The sequence below is a fragment of the Grammomys surdaster genome, unplaced genomic scaffold (genome assembly GCF_004785775.1).
Source record: "Grammomys surdaster isolate TR1022 unplaced genomic scaffold, NIH_TR_1.0 100, whole genome shotgun sequence".
Lineage (NCBI taxonomy): Eukaryota > Metazoa > Chordata > Mammalia > Rodentia > Muridae > Grammomys > Grammomys surdaster.
Genome location: NW_021604579.1, coordinates 12563820 through 12583805, shown reverse-complemented (window position 1 = coordinate 12583805; position 19986 = coordinate 12563820). Strand labels below are relative to the sequence as shown.

Sequence of the window (19986 nt, the reverse complement as noted above, 5' to 3'; positions counted from 1 at the left end):
TGTGTGTGTGTGTGTGTGTGTGTGTGTGTGTGTGTGTGTGTGCGCGCGCACTCATGCCAACATGACAGAGGACAACTTTAGGAGGAGTTTTCTCCTACTATGTGAGCCTGGGAAGTTAGTTGTCAAGCTTGGCAGCAAACACCTTCACCCACTGAGCCATAACTTAACATTTTTATCTACTCTAAACACAGGAATGGCTGTTGCTATTAGGTCTGGAACTGTAAGAAGTGAGACTGGGTGAGTGCCTGCTCTTACGTGAGGGTGTAGCTTGGTGCTCCCGGATGTCACTTTTCCTTGGATGCTCACTCATTTCTTCTTAGCAATATTTTAGGAATAATTTCTGTAGGCTGAAGTAACAAATATTAGATCTGCGCAACTGAGTTGTTTTGGAAAATATATTATAAAAAAGTGGACAATTTCAAGATTTTATGAAAGCTTTTGTAAATTAATGATGTGGAATCAAGTGTTTGTGCTTTCATGGTTTAAGCTATCGGCAGTAGTATTTGTCTTCTTTAGTTACAGTTTAGCTAGCTTCATTTTTCTATTGTGATTAGAAATTTGGAAATTCTTTTGACTACATTGTAATTGTTTGCTAATAGGGTAGTTTGATATTAAAATAAACTTTGAACATCATTGGCAGTCTTTAATCTTGTTTGTTTGTTTGTTTGTTTGTAGAAAGAGTTTCCCTGTGTAGCCTTGGCAGTCCTGGAACTTGCTTTGTAGACCAGGCTAGCCTCACAGGTACACACACACACACACACACACACACACACACACCCTGGCTAAGTCAAATAATCTTTATGTGTGTGAGTTCAATAGATTGGCATATGGAAGCTTCTCTGTTTACTAGTAGATTTTGCTTCTTTCAACAAGGGATGTTAACTTCTCATAATGTACCCTGCACCAAGGAGCAATGTGTTGTTTCATTTTTAACTCCACTAGGATGGCTTCCTAAATAAATACTAAGGTCATGACATTAATTTAAAAGCTTATTTGTAAATGTCAAGTAATTTTTAAAACTCCGCCCCTAGTTAAGATGTCTCAATTTAAGATGCTTCCTTTGCCTTTTTCAAATATGCTAGTTTATAGATAATGAGCTGCAACTCACATGGCCAATTGCAGTTTATAGCATAGAAAGAAGTTAGGCAGACACATGTTAGAATTCATATGCTAAATATAGGTATCTTTGCTGACCTCCTGGGGCAGGAGAGTCATACTCCACAATGGCAGTGTGAGAAAATAATGCGCCTTAGTCCGGATAGTTTGCTAACAGATGAAGTTACAGTTACAATTTTTAAATTGACTCAATGTTCAGATTCTACCAGATACAGGAGCTAGACCTTGTTTATACTTTCATATTTATAGTATGTATAGTAATAAAGTAATTGCATATTTAGGAAACAACTTAAGATGTATGTGTACACAGCGTTAATCACTGATTTTATTTTAGACCTGGCCCATTTAGAAGCACATTTATGATTTATACATGGGCTTGTCTGTATTGTGTTCTCCTCAATAACTGAATACAGATTTGACATCATTAATGCTTTGTCGGTTAAAGGGGTCATTCTGTTGTTGGGAGGGTCATTTCCCCTCTGCCTTAACTGAGAACTGTGCATCTCTAACAAGTACTGGAGTCCTTAAGCATTGTAAACTATATCTTTAAAAGTAAGTTTTAGTTTTAAGAGAAATTAAAGAAATATAGTAAAAAATAAAGGGATTCCCTCTTGTTATATATAAAGCTGAAAACACTAACCTATTGCTACTTTTGAAAATTAAGCAGTCCTGGTTTGAATGTGTTCTGTGTCCCCTGGAGACCCTGAGTTCTCAGGCTGCTTACCTCTCGCCACCGTTTGTCCCTTTCTCCACTCTCTACACCATCCTTCAAGAGAAGGAGCCTTTGTGTCTGTTCTCTAGTATTAAGCACCTAGTCAATAAACTATTTCTAATCAACACAGAATGAGTGATCACTAGTGGTTACTTTTATCATTTAGATTTGCTGTCTTTTCATGTCTAATAAGAAAATATTACATCCTTGGGATTTCCTTGAATGTCTCCCATCTGTTTTGTCTGCTGGAACTGTTACAGTAGGACGGTCCTAGGCTGTGTGTGTCATGTTTGTTGGTTGGTTTGTTTGTTTTGCTTTGCTTTATATATAGTTTTTGCCAAGCCATATATAGATCAGGCCCAGCTCAAAATGATGATCCGAAGACTACACCAGCCTACCCATGGCTCACACCACTGTTTCCTCCCCTAGACGTTCCCATCTCTGTTGGCAGCAGTTCCTCACAGCGTAGTGCTGCCTGCACTTGTGCATTACATAGCTTTTCCCTCCTTCTTAAAAAAAGACTGTCTGTGACCATTTCATACATATATAGTATATCTTGATCATATACACCCTAACTCTCCTTATTTCCTCCTTTTTACAGACTAAAAAACGCTAACTACTTAGCAAGCTACTGGCTATTTTCACCTGTCAGACCCTAATCACTATTTTTAAATTGTTGTTTTAAAACTGTCTACTGGCCACAGGTATTATATTTTATTTCAGTTCATAAAGGTCTACTCTGTTTTGAAATTCTTGGTTAAGGGACCATAATCGCTACCCTTAATGTGTTAATTCTCATAATGATTTTATTGAGATATAATTCACATGCCATAAAGTATTTGTGCACAGAATTGTGTGTACCATCATAACCACTTAACTTCAGAATATTTTTATCACCTAAAAAAGAAACACTGTGTCCATAGTATCCATTATCAGTTATTCTCCTTTCTAATTCCCCAAGAGCTGCCAACCATCAACCTGTCCTGTGTGGTTGTGGATTTGTCTCTTGCAGACATTTCAAGTAGCATGATACAGTATGTGAACTAACATGCCAAACTTTTTTGATTTAGCATAATATTTTGAAGTGTATTCATATTGTAACGTATATCCATGTTTTTTATCTCTTGGGGGAAATATTTCTCTGGATATAACTTTGTGGTATTATATTAAATTATGAGGTTTCGATGCACATTTGGAAAGTTCCATTAATATGGAATTGAAGTTAATTTTTTGTGCTTTATCATTTCTGTCTTATAATAGTGGATATTTGCTTTATTGAAGTCATAGTGTTTTTTATGGAGTGGTTTTATTATTTTGTCTTGGATGAATTATGGCATGATTGAAACTAGGTTTTAAACGACTTGAAGGTTTTGGACAGTCGGGGTTCCGTTTGCTTTCTTTCTTACCAGTTAGCATGGCGAAAACTAAAGGCATGGCTTTCTCCAGCCCATTAAGAGTTGCATCTCTGTGTGGGCTAATTCTCACTTGACAGTATTTACTCTGAACTGACTTGGACTTAGGTACTTGTCTCTGTAGATAAAAGGTGATCCAAAGTAAGTAAGGCCTGTGCCAGTATGGAGCTTGGTCTTGTGGGGGTTAAACATAAGTCACAAATAAGTCTGGCATGGTGGCACACACCTTTAATCCCAGCACCTGGTAGACAGAGAGGCAGGTGGATCTCTGTGAGTTCAAAGACAGCCAGAGGTACCTAGTGAGGCCCTGTCTCAAAAATCAAACAAACAAAAACAAATGTAGTTACATTTATGATTAACTGCTATGAGGGAGTACTTCAGAGTGGCACGAATAAGTTTTTGGATGGATTTTGGCCTGATGTAGACAGCCTTCTCTGAAAGAAGTATGTGTAGGAGTCAAGTAGGCTAAAGCAGGCAAAGGTGAATTAGGATGTGTAGTATACAACAGCATTATGCCCATTGGTTCTGCAGGAAACCTATTGCTTCTCCCCATGAAACAGTTTATCTCTGCCCATGACATCTGGGGCTTCCGCTGGAACACTTAAAACTGAAGATGAAGGCTAGAGTCTGAAATCTGGAAGTTCCTTTCCTGGCTTTCAGGGCTTGGTTCTGGTGGTGCCCAAATAAAGCTGTTGGACAGGATGCACATAGGTCACCTCTTATTTATCCTGGATGTCTTCAGTACATAGTGACAGAAGAGTCCAGGGCACTATTCCAAAGAGCCAGGAGGCCATACTCCCTTTTCATGACCTTAGGCTTAGACATCAAGCTGGGCATACAAAATCCCACCCTAGTTGAAGGCCAAGGGAAGTAAGGTGTTTGATTATGAGTAGCAAAGGGGTAATACAGAAGTACTACTGTGTTGTGCCTCTCAGGAAGCTAGTAGGTCTTAGAGAAACAAGAGTACAGAAAGTTAGGAGACAGAAGATAGGTCATTCACAAGGCCTTGGTGAACATTTAAAAACTGCTTTCAAGGAGAGCTGTATGAGGGGGTCTCTTTCTCCACTCCACCCCCTACCAGTTAGGAAGCATGTAAAATAATCCAGGAGTACAGTGGGTTAGGAGGTGGAGACAGAGGTGCATGGATTTGAGAGGAATGAAGGAATCAGGCATAATGACTAGATCTCAAAGATAGGGATAAGAAAACAAAATGTTAAGTATGGCCTCCTGGTTTCTGATTTGCTGCTCAACAAATTGGCCATTTACCAGCAAGAAAGACAGGAGAAGTGGATTGGAATAAGGAGAAGCACATAAACTTGGTTTTTGAACACATATTGAATTGGAAAAGATATTAAAGAAGACTCTGCATTTGTGAGTCTGTAGGTCAGAAGGGAGGTCTGTGCTGAGATGGAAATTCATAGATCATCTGAGGCTGGCAAGAGATAGCTCAGGTATTCAAGAGTACTTGCTGCCGTTGCAGAGGACCAGAGTTTAGTTCCTACCACCCACACTGGGAATGTTGTGACAACCTGTTAACTTCAGAGGAATCCAGTGTTATCTTATGCCCTCTTTGGGCACCCACATGAACATAATACACACACACACACACGCGCGTGCGCACACACACACACACACACAACTTTACAAATTAAAAGAAGTTTATGAGTTGTCTATGGGTCATAATGGAGATTTGGAGAAAAGATAGATAAATCTGAAGAGAATGGCTGGAACAGAGAAGAGGCTTGAGGCCCAGCACCAAGGCTTGAGGGACTCATGGTTGGTGGATAAAGGGGAAGCTTGTAGAGAAGGAAGACCAGACTCTCAGGTAGGCATGGGCAAAGGAAGAGAAACCTAAGTGTCAGGCAGAAGATCAAACATTCCTGAGAAGTTTTGGGGAAAGATTGAAACATGGTTGTTGGATCAAGACTATGTAAAGTTCAGTCGTGGACGTAACAGCAGTCAAGGGAGAATGAGGATTCAAGAGAGTGAGAACCTTTGAGAGGGAGTGGGGACATCAGAATAAGTTGAGAATTTCTGGAGTTTGATAAAGTTTTAGTTTTTGAGAAAGATGAATTTACACTATTGGCATACGATAACTACTATTGATTAAGTATCTGCTGGGTTAAATTCTGAATATTTGGAGGGGGTCACTAACTGGACTACTTTTTTTTTTAAATGCTCATCTCTCTTTTTTTCTCAGAAGAATGATGAAAATGGAAATTGCTCAGGAGAAGGAATTGAATTTCCTACAACAAATTTGTATGAACTGGAAAGCCGTGTTTTGACTGATCATTGGTCTATCCCGTACAAGCGAGAAGAATCACTAGGCAAATGTCTGCTGGCTTCTACCTACTTGGCAAGACTTGGTAAGCTTCCACACCTCAGGTGTTTGTTGCAGGACATGAAGTTTCATGTAGGTCAAACACAAATGATTTTGGTCACACCATTTATTTTGTCATTCCCTGTGGGATGCTTAAAGCTTTGACTAAATCAGCTGATTTTGTTTCTAGTAGAGGATAAGACTACTTATAATTGAAAAGCTTTGTAGAGACGAAAATTAAGTTTTCCCCTAGGAGCTTGAAGCACGTTATATATTTGGGCTCAATTCAGGGCTTTTCAGAATAGCAAGAGCTCCGGCAGTGCACTTCCCCAGCATCCGTGAGGCCAAGTCCCTGAGAGTGGGAAGGAAGGAGGGACGGGGATGGGGGAACACTTAGTTACTATCATGATTAAATGTAAGATGCATCAAAAGAAATATTTTGACTAGGCCTAAGTTTAATCTCAGCAGACATCTATGGTGCATTTAGCATTGATTTCCCAACACTGGCATTTATTAAGAGCCTGTTAGGATGCTAGGCAGGAATTCTGGAAAATAGATTTGTTTATCAATATTCCCAATGATAAAACTTCATTACTAAGTTTAAGAGATAAAAGCATCCCGGGCCCAGTGACTTGTCTCAGTAGGTAAATGCCCTTGCCTCCAAGTCTAATGGCCTGAGTTTTAACGCTAAGACTAATGGTGGAATGGAAGGAGAGTTCTATTCCTGAAAGCTGTCCTCCACCCTCCATACACATGCATTACCCACCCCACAGTAAATAAGTATAAACGGTAACTTTAAGAAGCAATGCAGTCTTTTATAGTAGGTTCTTCCATTAGCTTAGCATTCATTGCTTGCTGTTTGTGGTGCCAGGCACAGCTCTTTTGTTTTATTTACACAGAGTTCATCTGCATACTCTAGGAGAAAAGAGTGATTTGGGCATATGTTGTAAACATTTGTGCTTTTATAAATGGCTGTTCAGGCAGTTAGTGGCTACTAAGCAACTGCTGGTGTTTTATCAGGTCATGGAAGCTACTGTGACATGCAGCCATAAGACTGTCCATTTCAGGTTTAACTAGTGTCTAGGTGAATGCTATCATTATTTCTAAGCCTACTACTACAGCAGAATGTCTGCTTTTAATAATTGCTTAAGAATCAAAGTTTTGAGATAAAGGTCTATATGTATTAATTTAGAACAAATATACAATATCTACAAAAAGCACTTGAAATCTACATAACTTACATGTTCTTATTTGTTTAACAAAGGTCTTTCAGAGTCAGACGAGAACTGCAAAAGATTTATGGAGCGGTGTATGCCGGAGGCGTTTAAGAAGGTAGGAAGTGTGTTGACCTGATTGCTTCTGGGGGCAAAGGTAGTAACCTTTTGGTTTTAGTTTTAGGAACTTATGCATATGTAAAAATCTATGCAATTAGTTCATGAATCTTGTTCAGCTGAGAAATTTTCTAATATGAAATAAGCTCTGAATTTGAAACTTAACAATAATTTACTTCCATTACATTTAAGTGTTTACACTTACCTTTGATAAATATAACTCTTCTTAATATTTAATAGCTTAAGGAGAGATTAATTTATACTAGGAGATTGTATACCTTAATAAACTAAGGATTGTGAAACTTAGTAAATTAGTGTTCATAACAACCCAAGTCAGAGCTACTTCATGTTTGTTGGGTTTTTTTTTATTTTTAATTTTTTGAGATTATGATATAGTTATCACTTCTCTTCTTTTCTCCCTCCAAATCTTCCACCATGTACTCTTTCCCTTGATTTCTTTCAAATTCATGGCTTTTTTTCTTTAATTGTTGCTATATACATATGTATGTGTGAGCATATGGATATATGGATGGATGGATGGATGGATGGATGGATGGATGGATGGATGGAAGGAAATGTAGGTAGGTAGATAATCCTAAATGTATAACTACAACTTGCTTAGTCTGTTTTCACCCCTCATCACAGAAATGTCTCTTTGCATCAAATGGAGACCATAACAGAAAACCAATCAAAAGGCAGGATTATGGAGCCCAGTTTCAATAGGCATTCTACAACACAAATCCTTCACCTAAAGCTCAGAGATAATTATGTTTATTGACTTACTAAGGCAGAAACCTGTTTTAAACTACTAAAAGTCTGTTCTTCCTGAGAACAAGGACACAGAGGAGAACACGGAGGAGAATTGGTTTGCCCCTCATTCTGGTCACTTCTCTTAGACAGCCGTCTTCTTCAACTAAGAGACCACAGACTTGGCTTTCTAAAAGCAGTCTGACTCAGCCTGATTCCCTTTTTAGGCCCCGAGTCTTTTTCCTCACAGGAGATAGGTCTATGTCACAGACATTGCTAGTTCCCTAGCAGAAAACCAAGTGCTCAGTGCACTAAGCTGAAATGAGAGTCTTGTACTTAGAGATTTTGCGTTAATTTTTTGTTCCATATGCAAATTAAGTCACCAGACTTACAGATGGATGATATTTGTATTTATCTTAGAACTCAGTGACACAAATGATGTATTTGTAAATGGTTATTCATGTTTGCACTTTGGTATAACATCCCTTGATTCAAGGCTTAAGGAGTAACAAAATTAATTTGAGAAACAAAATGGTTTAGTCTGATAAAAGGAGATAAATCTCTTTAAGTTGTCATTTGGGTAGAAATTATTTAGAATCAAGGTCTATCCTTTAGATGAATTTGTTTACCAATTTATAATTTTAAATAGAAAGTGCTCTTAATATATAATAGCTTTAAAAATAGCAGATGTCCTATCGTATACACTGACATGTGTCATCGTATAAACATAGGTTTACAGAGACAGAAATGTATGTTTATTTACTCATGGGAAACAACTTAGTTAAAAAACCATCCTGCGGGGACCAAGAGTTCAGTCAGCTGTTAACTACACTTACTGCTCTAGAAGAGGACCAAAACCAAAAAACCAAACCAACAGCAATAAAAAGAGAAAGCATCATCCATCTAAACAAAACACTGAGAAAGCATCTTAGAGATTTAAGTGTGATGTTTTATATCCTCATTCTCTGACCTGCCAGTTAGTCTTGAATTAGATGTCCCAAGGACTGAAGAGTTGAAGCATCCAGCTTTTATTTTAGTGACTCTAATATGATAGACTATTGTTTTATATTTGATATTTATTTTATAGTAAATAGATTGTAATATCTTATTATTTTGAGCTGTTTTAGATTTGCTTTACTATTTAAAAAGTTAACTTTTACTTTTGTACATACCAAAAAGGGAAATCTTAAGGTACAGTAAATTAGTGAAAGTATTTATAAAATTTGTTCATATTGAGAATTCTTATTAGTGAGCAGATGAGAAGATATAGTTCTTCTGAGGTATGAATGATGTGAACTGAATATATATATGAATCCTTGAAACACATCTTCCCATTCTTACATTCCAGAACTACTGATTGTTATCTTAGCGACATATAGTAATACCTTACCATTTGTAAAATGTTCTCGTTTGTGATATCTTTTTATCTTGTAACATCTGAATGAGATGAGCAATAGTCATGCCTCACTAGAGATACTTTTATTGTGTAGTATAATAAGAACAGTGTCTCTGAGAACTTGAGAACTTTATTGAAGGCCCCAACAGTTAGGAACCAGTAGTATCCATAGAAGATGTCAAATTTCTGTTTGCTTTGTATTACTTGGTTTCCTGAAATAATAATGAAGAACAGAAGAACAAATTAAAAATTATTTTAATGCCAGGCATGGGTTCTCTTGTCTTAGTCCCAATACTCAGGAAGCAAAGGCAGGCCAAGCTCTGTGACTTTGAGGCCTGCCTGGTCTACATAGTGAGTTCTAGGACAGCCAGTACTACCAGAGAGACCCTAAAAAAATTGCTTTTAAACAAACCACTTTGCTATAAAGAAATTAAAGATGAAAACAGTTTGAGACACTGAAGAAGCTAGATCACAGTTACTAGTGTTAAAGCCATCTGCATCCAAATGGGTACTGTGGTTATACGCCTTGACTAGTGGAGATCTGCTTGGTAAACTGTAGATCTCTTGTGGTTTTTCCAAGATATACCCTAGACTCCCTTTTGTTTTTGCAGCTCCTAACATCAAGTGCGGTTCACAAGTGGGGCACTGAAATTCACGAAGGAATCTACAACATGTTGATGCTGCTAATAGAATTGGTTGCAGAGAGGATGAAACAGGATCCAATTCCCATTGGTCTCCTAGGCGTGCTTACAATGGTATCGTATCTTGAAAATGAAGCACTACTCTCTTTGTTTTGACTTAATTGAAAATAATTTGCTATTCTTCTACTTGTAACTAATGACATGAATATTTTGTCATGAAAATAATGAACTTAGCTGTTAGAATCTTTGCCTTTAGTTTAAAAGCAGAGCAGCCATCATGTTTGGAAGAAATGCTTCTCTAGTTTTAATAGATTTTCAGTAGCTTTCCCTGCTAACTCTCTGATTATTCCCATTTTAAATATATTTACAGAGAGTTCTGCCTTTTCTCCAATTCTTGTCTTTCTTCTCAGCTTCATTGTCTCTACTTCTGTCATTTGGCTGTACCTGTGGCAAGATGCCACTCAGGGATGCTGGCATTGCCGTGCCTGATGTCAGACCTCTCACTCTGTGGCTCTGTCTCCCATAGCATGGACACCTGCAGGGCAGAGGAGCACCCATCAGTCCTTTGCTCCTGCACTGGCCCAGGCCTGAGCTCTGCCAGTGTGCTGCAGCAACTCCATTAGCAAGGAACTAAAGGCTGTGTTTTTATCTTCTTTTCTAATGCTAATATGTTGCTATAAAAGTAGGTGATGTTTCTCTGTTCTCTTTGATTCTAGGCTTTCAATCCTGATAATGAATACCACTTTAAAAACAGAATGAAAGTGTCTCAAAGGAATTGGGCAGAGGTGTTTGGAGAGGGAAATATGTTTGCTATTTCACCTGTATCTACTTTCCAAAAGGTAAATGTAGTTCTTTTTTACCTTTTTAATCCATAAATATGTTGAAAAAAAGTTGTCTGTGCTTCAAAACTGACAATTTACATAGAAGAGTTAAAATAATTTGGAGATAAAGGATAAATATTGCATCTGGTTAATAGAACATCCTAAAATTTATTAAAATTCTTAAAAATTGTTTATTTTTTCTGTAGCTGCTAAGTAATGTTATGAAAAATCTTTTTATCTGAAATTATATTTGGTGAAAGAAATTGCTTCCCTGCCCTACATACTGGATTATCAGAGCCACAGTTTAATTGGTGTCCTAGTTTTCTAGATTTGAGAGAGTAGAGCATTTGAAATTACTTGAAAGACTAATTCTACCCAGTAACCAGAATGAAACTAGTCATCAGTGCTATCTAGAATTTTCTTGCAAACACAAAAGCATTGAAACTTTTGTTCCTACATTTCCAGATCCGGTATCCTGATAATGAAAGGTCTGCCGTGTGGTGTAGCGTTATACCCACAAAAAGGGTATACTCTAAATGTCCTCTAATTCAGACAATGGTTTTTAAGAAATAGTTGAAATAAGTCCATTTTATTTGTTAGAAACGGTGTGTATCACCTTAACAGAAACACATTTGATTTGGCCACTTGATGTTTCTCTGACATTATTCTAGGTTTGGGAAATAAATACCAGTACTCCTTGCTTTTATCAAAAAGTGTAATATTACATGGTTCTTGGCTCATGATTATTCTGTCCAGTATAAAAATCTATCCTTGATAACTTTCCAGTTTTGAATGACTTGAGGGTTTTTTTTACTACAGTTTTTTAGATTTGTTTCTATTTTGTCGTTGTTTATTTTATTTATTTTATGTATGAGTGCTCTGGTGTGTGTATACCTGCACCCCAGAGGGGGGTATCAGATCCCCTTATAGATGCTCATGAACTACCATGTGGTTGCTGGGAACTGAACTCAAGACCTGTGAAAGAGCAGCTAGTGTCTTAACCACTGACCCATCTCTCCAGCCCCAGTTTTTAAATCATGTAGCAAACAAAAATAAAATAATACATAGGAAGCAACAGCTAGCAAAACATCATCAAAGTGGGCCCTCCCATCCTCTAGCAGTGGGAGTAACCCAACTGAGAGAGCAAATGCAAGGTGACATCAACCAGGGCTTGTGGAAATCCAACTGGGGAAGCCTGCACTGAGGCAGTCAGCTGCAGTTCCCAATAGACGGTGTCCTGGGCAGATCAGAGTGTTCTTCAAGAAAAAGAAGAAATAATGAATCAGCCATTTACAGAAGCAGGCTGGAAAACCTTGAAACTGTCATGCTTGGTTCCCGATTGAAAGTCCCAGGGCGGGTCGAGCAGTCTCTCCATGGGTGAGCTTTCACTGCTTTCCCGTCACAGAAATGTTTATATGGTAGGAGAAACTGTAGTAACCTGGCTTAGAAATAATTTACTTCCCAGGTATTCTCAAGGACTCGTTTTCAGTACCCTTATTTGCTTGCTGCTTTCCGTTGTCCCTCTTACAGAGTGAAGGGGCCGGCCTGCTCTAGGACAGGGAGCTTTGGAGGAGGCAAGGGAGCGCCTCCTTGTTCCCTGAGTCAGCTTTCAAGAAGCTTCCGCAGTGCAGAACAGTATATTAGGATAAGGTACCCTCGACAGTAGAGCAGAGGAAGTAGAAAATACAGGGTTACCGTAAAAGAAACAGTCGGCGCAGTTGTATCCTGTGTGTGGCCTGTGGGGAGCGATCCGTTAGGGCAGCGCTGCTTTGAGGACCATCCTGCTGCTGAGTGGCAAGGATGGACAACTGAATCCCTCAGTAATCCTGTGAGTTAGGTTCCATTTTATCCCCTCTTCGTGCATGAGAAATTAAAACCACCTAAGTACTTCTCCAAGGCCAGGTACTGGGGTACAAGAAGAATTTATGCAGCCATGAAATTTGAACTTAAATAGTATAGTTTTCCTAAATACTAAAATCTTTTCTTCACTTTTTTGTTGTGAATACAACACATCTGTTGTGTTACATGGCAGCAGTGTGTAAAAGTGCTGCACTTCATGGTTTAGTGTAAATAAGTACTCAGCAGATGTTTATTTCCCTCCCTTTGCTTTCTACAACAGAGACCAGAAAGGGCCAGTCTTTGTTTCTCCCCTTTTTCTCACAGAGGAATTACTTCTCCCGGGAGAGTGCTGGCTGCCTGTCCTGCCTTCTCAACCATTTTGCTCCTTAGGGTTCCTGTTCCTTCTTTGGTGTCTTAGTCTTTTCCTCACTGTTGGATTATAATATTCAGCATGCTCTGGTGTTTTCCATCTCTGAATGTCCTTCCTCTTATATCCTTTGTGACTCCAGCATGGATTTCCTTCACAGCCAAACCTCGTGAAAGATCACAGGTTCTCCTCCGTCATTCTCGGTGGCTACTCTGAACTTTAGGTTACTAACTAAACAAAGAGTGAATTTCATTATCTTTATTCTCACAAGATTAATACATATAAAGTTTAGTTTGTTTCTTGTGGTTCCCTTAACCTTTAGTTCCTACTTTGTTATCTCTAGTGTACAATCCCTTAATCCTTTTCTGTCTCTTCTTAAACCCTATAAAAAGGTAGCTCACTTATAAAATATGCTTTAGTTAAGTGTCCGTTAGTGACTGACTTTTTTTTAATGGCCTGAACCTTTTTTTCATGTTTCTTAATATTTTCATTGGCCTTTAAATTCTAGACTAGTAGCTAGTATTTGTCAGAATAATAACTGTCATTTGCAGTGTCTCCTGACTGATAGTCCTGTTGAGAAGGTAGCTCCTGGTTGGTTCTTTATGAGAAATGTGTCTTCATCTCCCTTCTTTTTCAGACTTCTCTTCCTTCACCCTTATCTTTTTAACTCTTATGTGGCTGATCAAAATATTCTTACTGTTTCTTTTGTTGCAGATTCATTGATTGGACTTCTTAGTTCAATGGTTAATGTCTTGTGTGCATGTACATACACAAGGGGGAGGTGTACATGGATGAGGATGAGGTCTGTAGTGCATGTCTTCATGTGAGTTTGTACACATGTGTTGCAGGTCTTTGTACATGTCTGTGTATGTAGGCCAGAGGTTGGTATCAACTGTCTTTCTTGGCCACTCTCCTGTTGTCAAGATAGCAAGCACCTTGGTGGTTAATAGTTTGTATCAGTTCTGGCACTTCTCAGCCATTTTCTTTTAATGAATTACTTTCTCTACCAGAATGTCTTCCTTTGGAACTTTGATTGGATTCATGTTAAATTGTCTCATTCTGTCTTCCATCTTCCTTCATCTTTCCTTATTTCTGTTTCTTTGTGTTGTATCAGTTTTCTACTTAACATTTAAATCTTTAACTTCATTACACACACACACACACACACACACACACACACACACACACACGTCTTTTGTTTGTTTTGTTTTTGAGACACTCTCCTATAGCCCAGGCTACCCTTGTACTCCTGATCTTCCTGCCTCTGCTTCCCAACTGTTGGAATTTCAGGGATTACTTACCATGTCATTGGGTCCCTGTCTGCTACCCAGCTTTGATGCAGGCCTTCGTCTCTTTGTACTATACTTTTTCTAAGGAATGTTCTCTATTCTCATTGCCTTAATGACACCTTAATGATGAGGACTTTATCTTTGAGGTTCAGACTCTTCTCTGAGCATGCCTGAGTTAAGAAGACAGTCATCTCTTCTTAGTTGCTGTACTGAGTTCTCAAGAGTCACATGCCTGTTGTGGCCTTGCTGTTGCCTGCCAGCCTCTCTTCTTTTCCACTAAGTAAATAGCATCACTGTCTATCTCAGTGCTCAAGTTAAACCAGAGTTGGCAAAATTGACTTGTTTTCTTAGTTCCTGTACTCAAACCATGACCAGAGTCTTTTTTTTTTTACAACCCTGTCCCGCCTCCAGTGTCCACTCTGTTCTGCAACCATTCTGTTCCACACAGCACCTGTCATATCTTGTACACTGCATTAGTCTTCTCACTGGTTCTCTGAATGCTTCCCGGTCTTGACTGCATTCTCATCTGAACTACAAGAGACCTTCTTAGAGTGTAAGAACCACACTGCCTGTCCTTGACACTTGCATGCTGTCCAAGCCTTTACTGCTGTCCACACCTTTACTGCTGTCCACAGTCTCACCTGTGCCATTCTCCACAGCTCAGCATGGGCAGCCTGGTAGAGAGAGAGTTCTCTTAGTGTTTCACATAGTGGACTCTTGTGCCTTCTCCAAATAGGCTTGGCCGCTTTAACCTTCTGCCTTTAGCCTACCGTCTTCTACAGCACCACTATTCTTTAAAGGACCCTTTACCTTTTGTTTTTACAACTGATTTATCATAATATGAACTGCTTGTGTATGTGGTGTTTTTTTAGCTTTTAACTGCTACAATCTGAACTCTGTGAAAGTGGGTGTGACATGTCTTTCTACCTAAACCTAAGCCCCAAGTGCACAGAAGAAGAAAGAAGGGAAGGGAGAGCCAGGAAGGGCCTGGTTAAGGGTAGTGACAATAAGGCTGGGACTGATCTCTAATCTCTGACTTCCTCCTTGTCTACTTTTTAGGGAATAATTTTTAATTTCTAAAATATAAATTTCAGCCCTGAGTGGTGGTGTACCCTTGTAATCCTCAGCCCTTGGGAAGTAAAAAAGCAGGAGAGATGTCAGTCTCAACTGTGTAACAAATTCAAGGCTAACCTGAGTTACTTGAGACCCTGTTTTAGAAAACACAATAAATAAAATACAACTTTCTTAGAAAATTTAACTTGAGGTATTCTTTTCCTTGGAGAACTTAAACAACAAATTCCATCTGTCCCCAAATGCATGAGTGCTCCTCATATACAATCCCACGAAGGTCCAGATTTGTGTGCTTCAAAAATTATAATGTCAAAGACTTTTAAAATCTAAACTTAACTTACATGCTTCAAAAATTGTATACTGTAGGGGCTGGAGAGATGGCTCAGCAGTTAAGAGTACTGGATGCTCTTCCAGAGATCTTGAGTTCAGTTCTCAGCAACCACATGGTGACTCACAACCATCCGTAATGGGATCTGATGCCCTTTTCTGGCATGCACCAGAAATAAATAAATACACACACACACACACACACACACAGAGAGAGAGAGAGAGAGAAAGAGAGAGAGAGAGAGAGAAAACACTCATACATAAATAAATAAAAACTTTTTTAAAAAAGAAAGAAAAAATTGTATACAGTCATGTCAAATGCTTAAGAAACGTTAGGGGAAAGACTTCCAAAGTATATTTAAATTTTAATGCTTTTCCTTCAGATTTCCCATTTAGAAAATAAAAAATGCAAAGGTTAACAGTGGGGAAGCTTTTCTAGTCCCATATTAATTTTTGGATTTATTTTCTCACAGGAGCCTCATGGATGGGTGGTGGACTTGGTAAATAAGGTATATACTTTTACTAATTTGGCTTTGATACACTATTCCCAGTTTCTAGTGTGACTTCTGGTAGTTGAGTATTTTAAACAAATGACACCTATGGAAAATAATCAAGTATTAGTTATTTTTCTGTTGCTGTGATGAAATACCATGACCAAAAGCAGTGTAAACAAAGTTAATTTTGTTTTACAGATTCAGGGGTAGAGTACACAAGGCTAGGGAAGGCATGACAACAGGAGGCAGGAGCAGTCGGCTGGCTGATCACATCTTATGCACACACATACACACACACACACACACACACACACACACACACACACACACACACAGGAACCAGAGAGCAAGCACAGGAAGTGAGATGAGGCTGTAAACCTCAAAACCTGCTTCCACAGATACACCTTTTAGAAGGCTGCACATCCTGAAGTTGCATAGCCTCTCCAGACACGGCCACCAACAGAGACCAAGTATTCAGATACATGAGCTTATGGGGGATGGTTCTCAGTCAAGCCACCACAAAGAAGAATGCTTCGCAGAGGAGGAATGTCATATAGTTCCTTCTCTGCATATGTGATATATACAGCTGAACATCAGGTTTTGGGTTAGCTTGTCTTTTACAGTTCACCTTAGCACAGCTTGCCGTTACATTAGAATGGCATTCCTGGTCTTCAAAGATCAGTCTCGCAGAGCACAGTGGCAAAGCAAAGTGTTAGCTTTAATTCTTTGCTCAAATTATTACTGTGGAACATTTGAAAAAACAATTCATGTCTGCTTTCTTTTCAGTTTGGAGAATTAGGTGGATTTGCAGCAATCCAAGCTAAACTCCATTCAGAAGATATAGAACTTGGGGTGAGTCAAGCCATTCCCTGTCCTTGGTGTGTAGTCCACTTTATTTGGGTTGGTAAATGTAAAAGGTAAAGCATCTGGGGCAAGCTCCATCAGTAGAGTGCTTGTTGTGTAAGCATAAGAACCTGAGTTTGATCCTGGGACCCAGAGAAAAGGCCAAGTGTGGTGTACATTGTAGTAACAGCCCTGGCGTGTGCTGCCTGCCATAACTGGATCAATGCAGAAGTTCTGTGCTGAAATTCCAACCCTAAGTGTTAAAAATTGGGCAGTTCTTGTGGGACAACAACTGATTACTCCCCTGGTCTCTCTTTGGACGAAGGCAGAAGAGACACTGATGGAGTAGTAATAGAATGACCTGGTTTTTGCTGCCACAAGGAAGCTTTGTCTCCCTGCCTTAAGAGTCACTTAGGCTGTTGGATTGTCGTTTGTATTAAGTATGTAGGAAATGGCTTATTGACATGAAAGATAATAATGATTTGAAAAAGAAAGGGAAAAATCTCTTCAGAGACAGTATTGTCTAATTTATTTGTTTCTCAAGATCTGGCTGTTTAGGTATTGAGTGATGTTAGAAATTAACTTCATTTCTCAAGAATGTAAAAACATTCAATAAATTTTCTAGTGTTTAAACAACAAAGAACTCCCTCTCCCTCCAATTTCTACTCTACATGGATGAAGGCTTATTCTCTATTTGGTCTTAAGTGTTGTGGTGTTTAAAACCTTCTTCAAATCATGCCTTAGGTCAGACCATTTTCCAAAATCGCTCTTGTGGGCAGCAGCGATCTGGGAGGATGCACGAGGAGAGTGACCTCAGTTCTCGTTTTCATAACAAGTATAATTAAACTTTCATGATAAGTGCCTGGTTTCTGACCAATTAAGATGGTAGCTGTGTCCCAGAATAAATTTAGGCCATATGATAAGACTGTTGATGTCATATTTTTTAACTTGAAATACATTGGGAAAAATAATCACATTCTTGACAGTTAAAAGACACCAGCACTAAAGAATGAAACTGGTTTGCCCCATGCATGCGCCTCCCCCTGCTCCCTTCCCACCTCTCCATTTCTCTAAAACAAGTTGCTGTCAAGCTATACACAGTAGTACTTTTTCACTTAACCATATTATGGCTATCTTTCCTAGTTAGCACCATTAATGTTCTTAGTGACTCCAGGTTACTTGTGCAAAGGCCGTATGCACCATGATGCACATATTTGTAATGTCATTGACTGTTCGTTAGCTTTTATGACTACAGAAAAATGTTCCCTATGTGTGTCTTCATGTAGATTTGTTTGTAAAGATCAATTCTTAGAAAATTCTTAGAAAGTAAGATTTCTGGATTAAAGACTATATGTTTAAAAATTACACTTGACTACTAACTCTCCTTCCAAAAAGCTATACTGCCTGTCTGGGCTCTACAAACCCATTTTACAGTATGACCAATAATGCAAAGCATATTTTAATCTGTGATTTTCTAATATAATTGGCAAAAATGGTGTTTTCTTAATTAATTTGGAGTGCTCTGCTATTCTGGGAGCTAGAGCATTTCTCCATGTGATTACTGCCTATTGGCATTTCACCTGTAAATTGACTTTTTAGATTTCAAGTCGTAAATCATTAATTTCAAGTAGATCATTAATTTTTAGGAATTCTTTTAATTCTAAACCTATTTTTGTATGTGTACGTGTATCTATATGTGAGGGTGTGTGGCACGTGCATTGAGGTCAGGAAATAGCTTGGTACTGGTTTTCTCCTACTGCCATGTGGGTGTTGAGCATTGAGCTCAGATTGTCAGGTTTGGCAGCAGGGACTTTTTCTGCTAAGCCTCCTTGCCAGCCCTGTTTGTGTTCATGGAATCAAGAAATTACAAAATTTCCTTAATGGCTTAAAATTTTTTTAGACTTCTAGGAATATCCTCCTACTTCAAGGTTACAATTTTGTTTCTTTTTATGCTTTTATAATATTTTAAAATTGGCTGTCGATTTATTCAGTTTACTTATGTATTATGTAACAGGGATCTAATACTTTTCTTTCAGATAAATAACTAGTTGATAAAAGATCCTCTTTGAATAATTTTTGTTTCCGTTATCATTGGTGTTTACTAGTTTTGTCTATCTCAGAGTACCAAGTATGGGATTTGTTCTTGGACACCTGTTGCAGTCTTTGATTCAGGGCTAATGTGGCCATCTTCAATTACTAGCGGTGCTGCTATTGGCTCTGTCACTGTTGTCTAAAATCCTCTGGCTTAGTTTGATATCTTTCACTCTTGTGCATGGAGTCAACTTGTCCAAGACCAAAAAAAAAAAAAAAAAGCCACTGAGCACTGAGGCCGTGTTTGGAATAGCAGTAAATAAGTAGGTCATTGAACAGAGAATTGACATTTATATAATTGCAATTTCCCATTCAGGAACATAGTGTCTCCGTTATTTATTTGGGCTTTCTTTTGTGTATTTTAGTAACTTTTTTTCTTCAAATAAGCCTTAACTTTTTTTTTTTTTTTTGGACTAGAGGATATTTTACTTCCTCTTTAAATAAATGTTTTAATATTCCTCATTATGAACTTTAGAATCACTTCATTCAACCTTTCAGGGGAATTTTGTTGACATTCTGATTTAAATGTCTGTGACATTTTAAGTGGGTTGTCTTTCTGTCTAGGAATTTAGTTTATCTAATCATTACTTCATGACTTAGTTTGAACGGTGCAAAGCTGCCTCACACATGCCTCACCTCCACTGTCTTCCCCAGGCCGTCTCAGCACTGGTACAGCCCTTAGGAGTGTGTGCAGAGTACCTCAACTCCTCCGTGGTGCAGGTAGGATGCAGTCCTTTGTATCACTGCCCGGGACATGACAAATAGTAGGTTTTTTTGTTGTTAGGTTATTCAGATGGTGGTTAATATAGAACAGCTTCTGTTTTTCAAGATAGCAGTTCTTTTACTGAAAATGTTGTCAGAAAATACGTTTTCTAAGAGTAAGGAGACCTGTAACATTTGTTGTTGTTTTAAAAGATGGATTTATATTAAATATAATTTCTTAGTGTTACCTTTTCTATAAAGAAAGGGCATGTATCCCTGTATCCTTCACAGGGTTGTTTCAGGGTCTGTTTCTGTATGGATTCTCTTAGATCAGCTTTGACTGTCAGCCAGGCATGCTTACTGGCTTGTCTCTCTATCTGTCTCTGTCTCTCTCTGTGTCTCTCTCTGTCTCTGTCTCTCTCTCTCTCTGTCTCTCTGTGTCTCTGTCTCTCTCTCTCTCTCTCTCT

The 19986-nt window shown here is 38.5% G+C and overlaps 1 protein-coding gene across 1 annotated transcript in view; it reads left to right on the top strand.

Annotated features, from left to right (window-relative positions):
- The window catches only part of Usp24 (ubiquitin specific peptidase 24), a 126345-nt gene that overhangs the window by 20681 nt on the left and 85678 nt on the right, over positions 1-19986 (top strand). The window contains exons 2-8 of the mRNA XM_028785408.1: positions 5441-5606; positions 6825-6892; positions 9646-9789; positions 10392-10514; positions 15863-15898; positions 16670-16735; positions 19472-19537. Of these exons, the coding sequence (XP_028641241.1) occupies positions 5441-5606; positions 6825-6892; positions 9646-9789; positions 10392-10514; positions 15863-15898; positions 16670-16735; positions 19472-19537 (669 nt within the window). The remainder of the gene's footprint in view (positions 1-5440; positions 5607-6824; positions 6893-9645; positions 9790-10391; positions 10515-15862; positions 15899-16669; positions 16736-19471; positions 19538-19986) is intronic.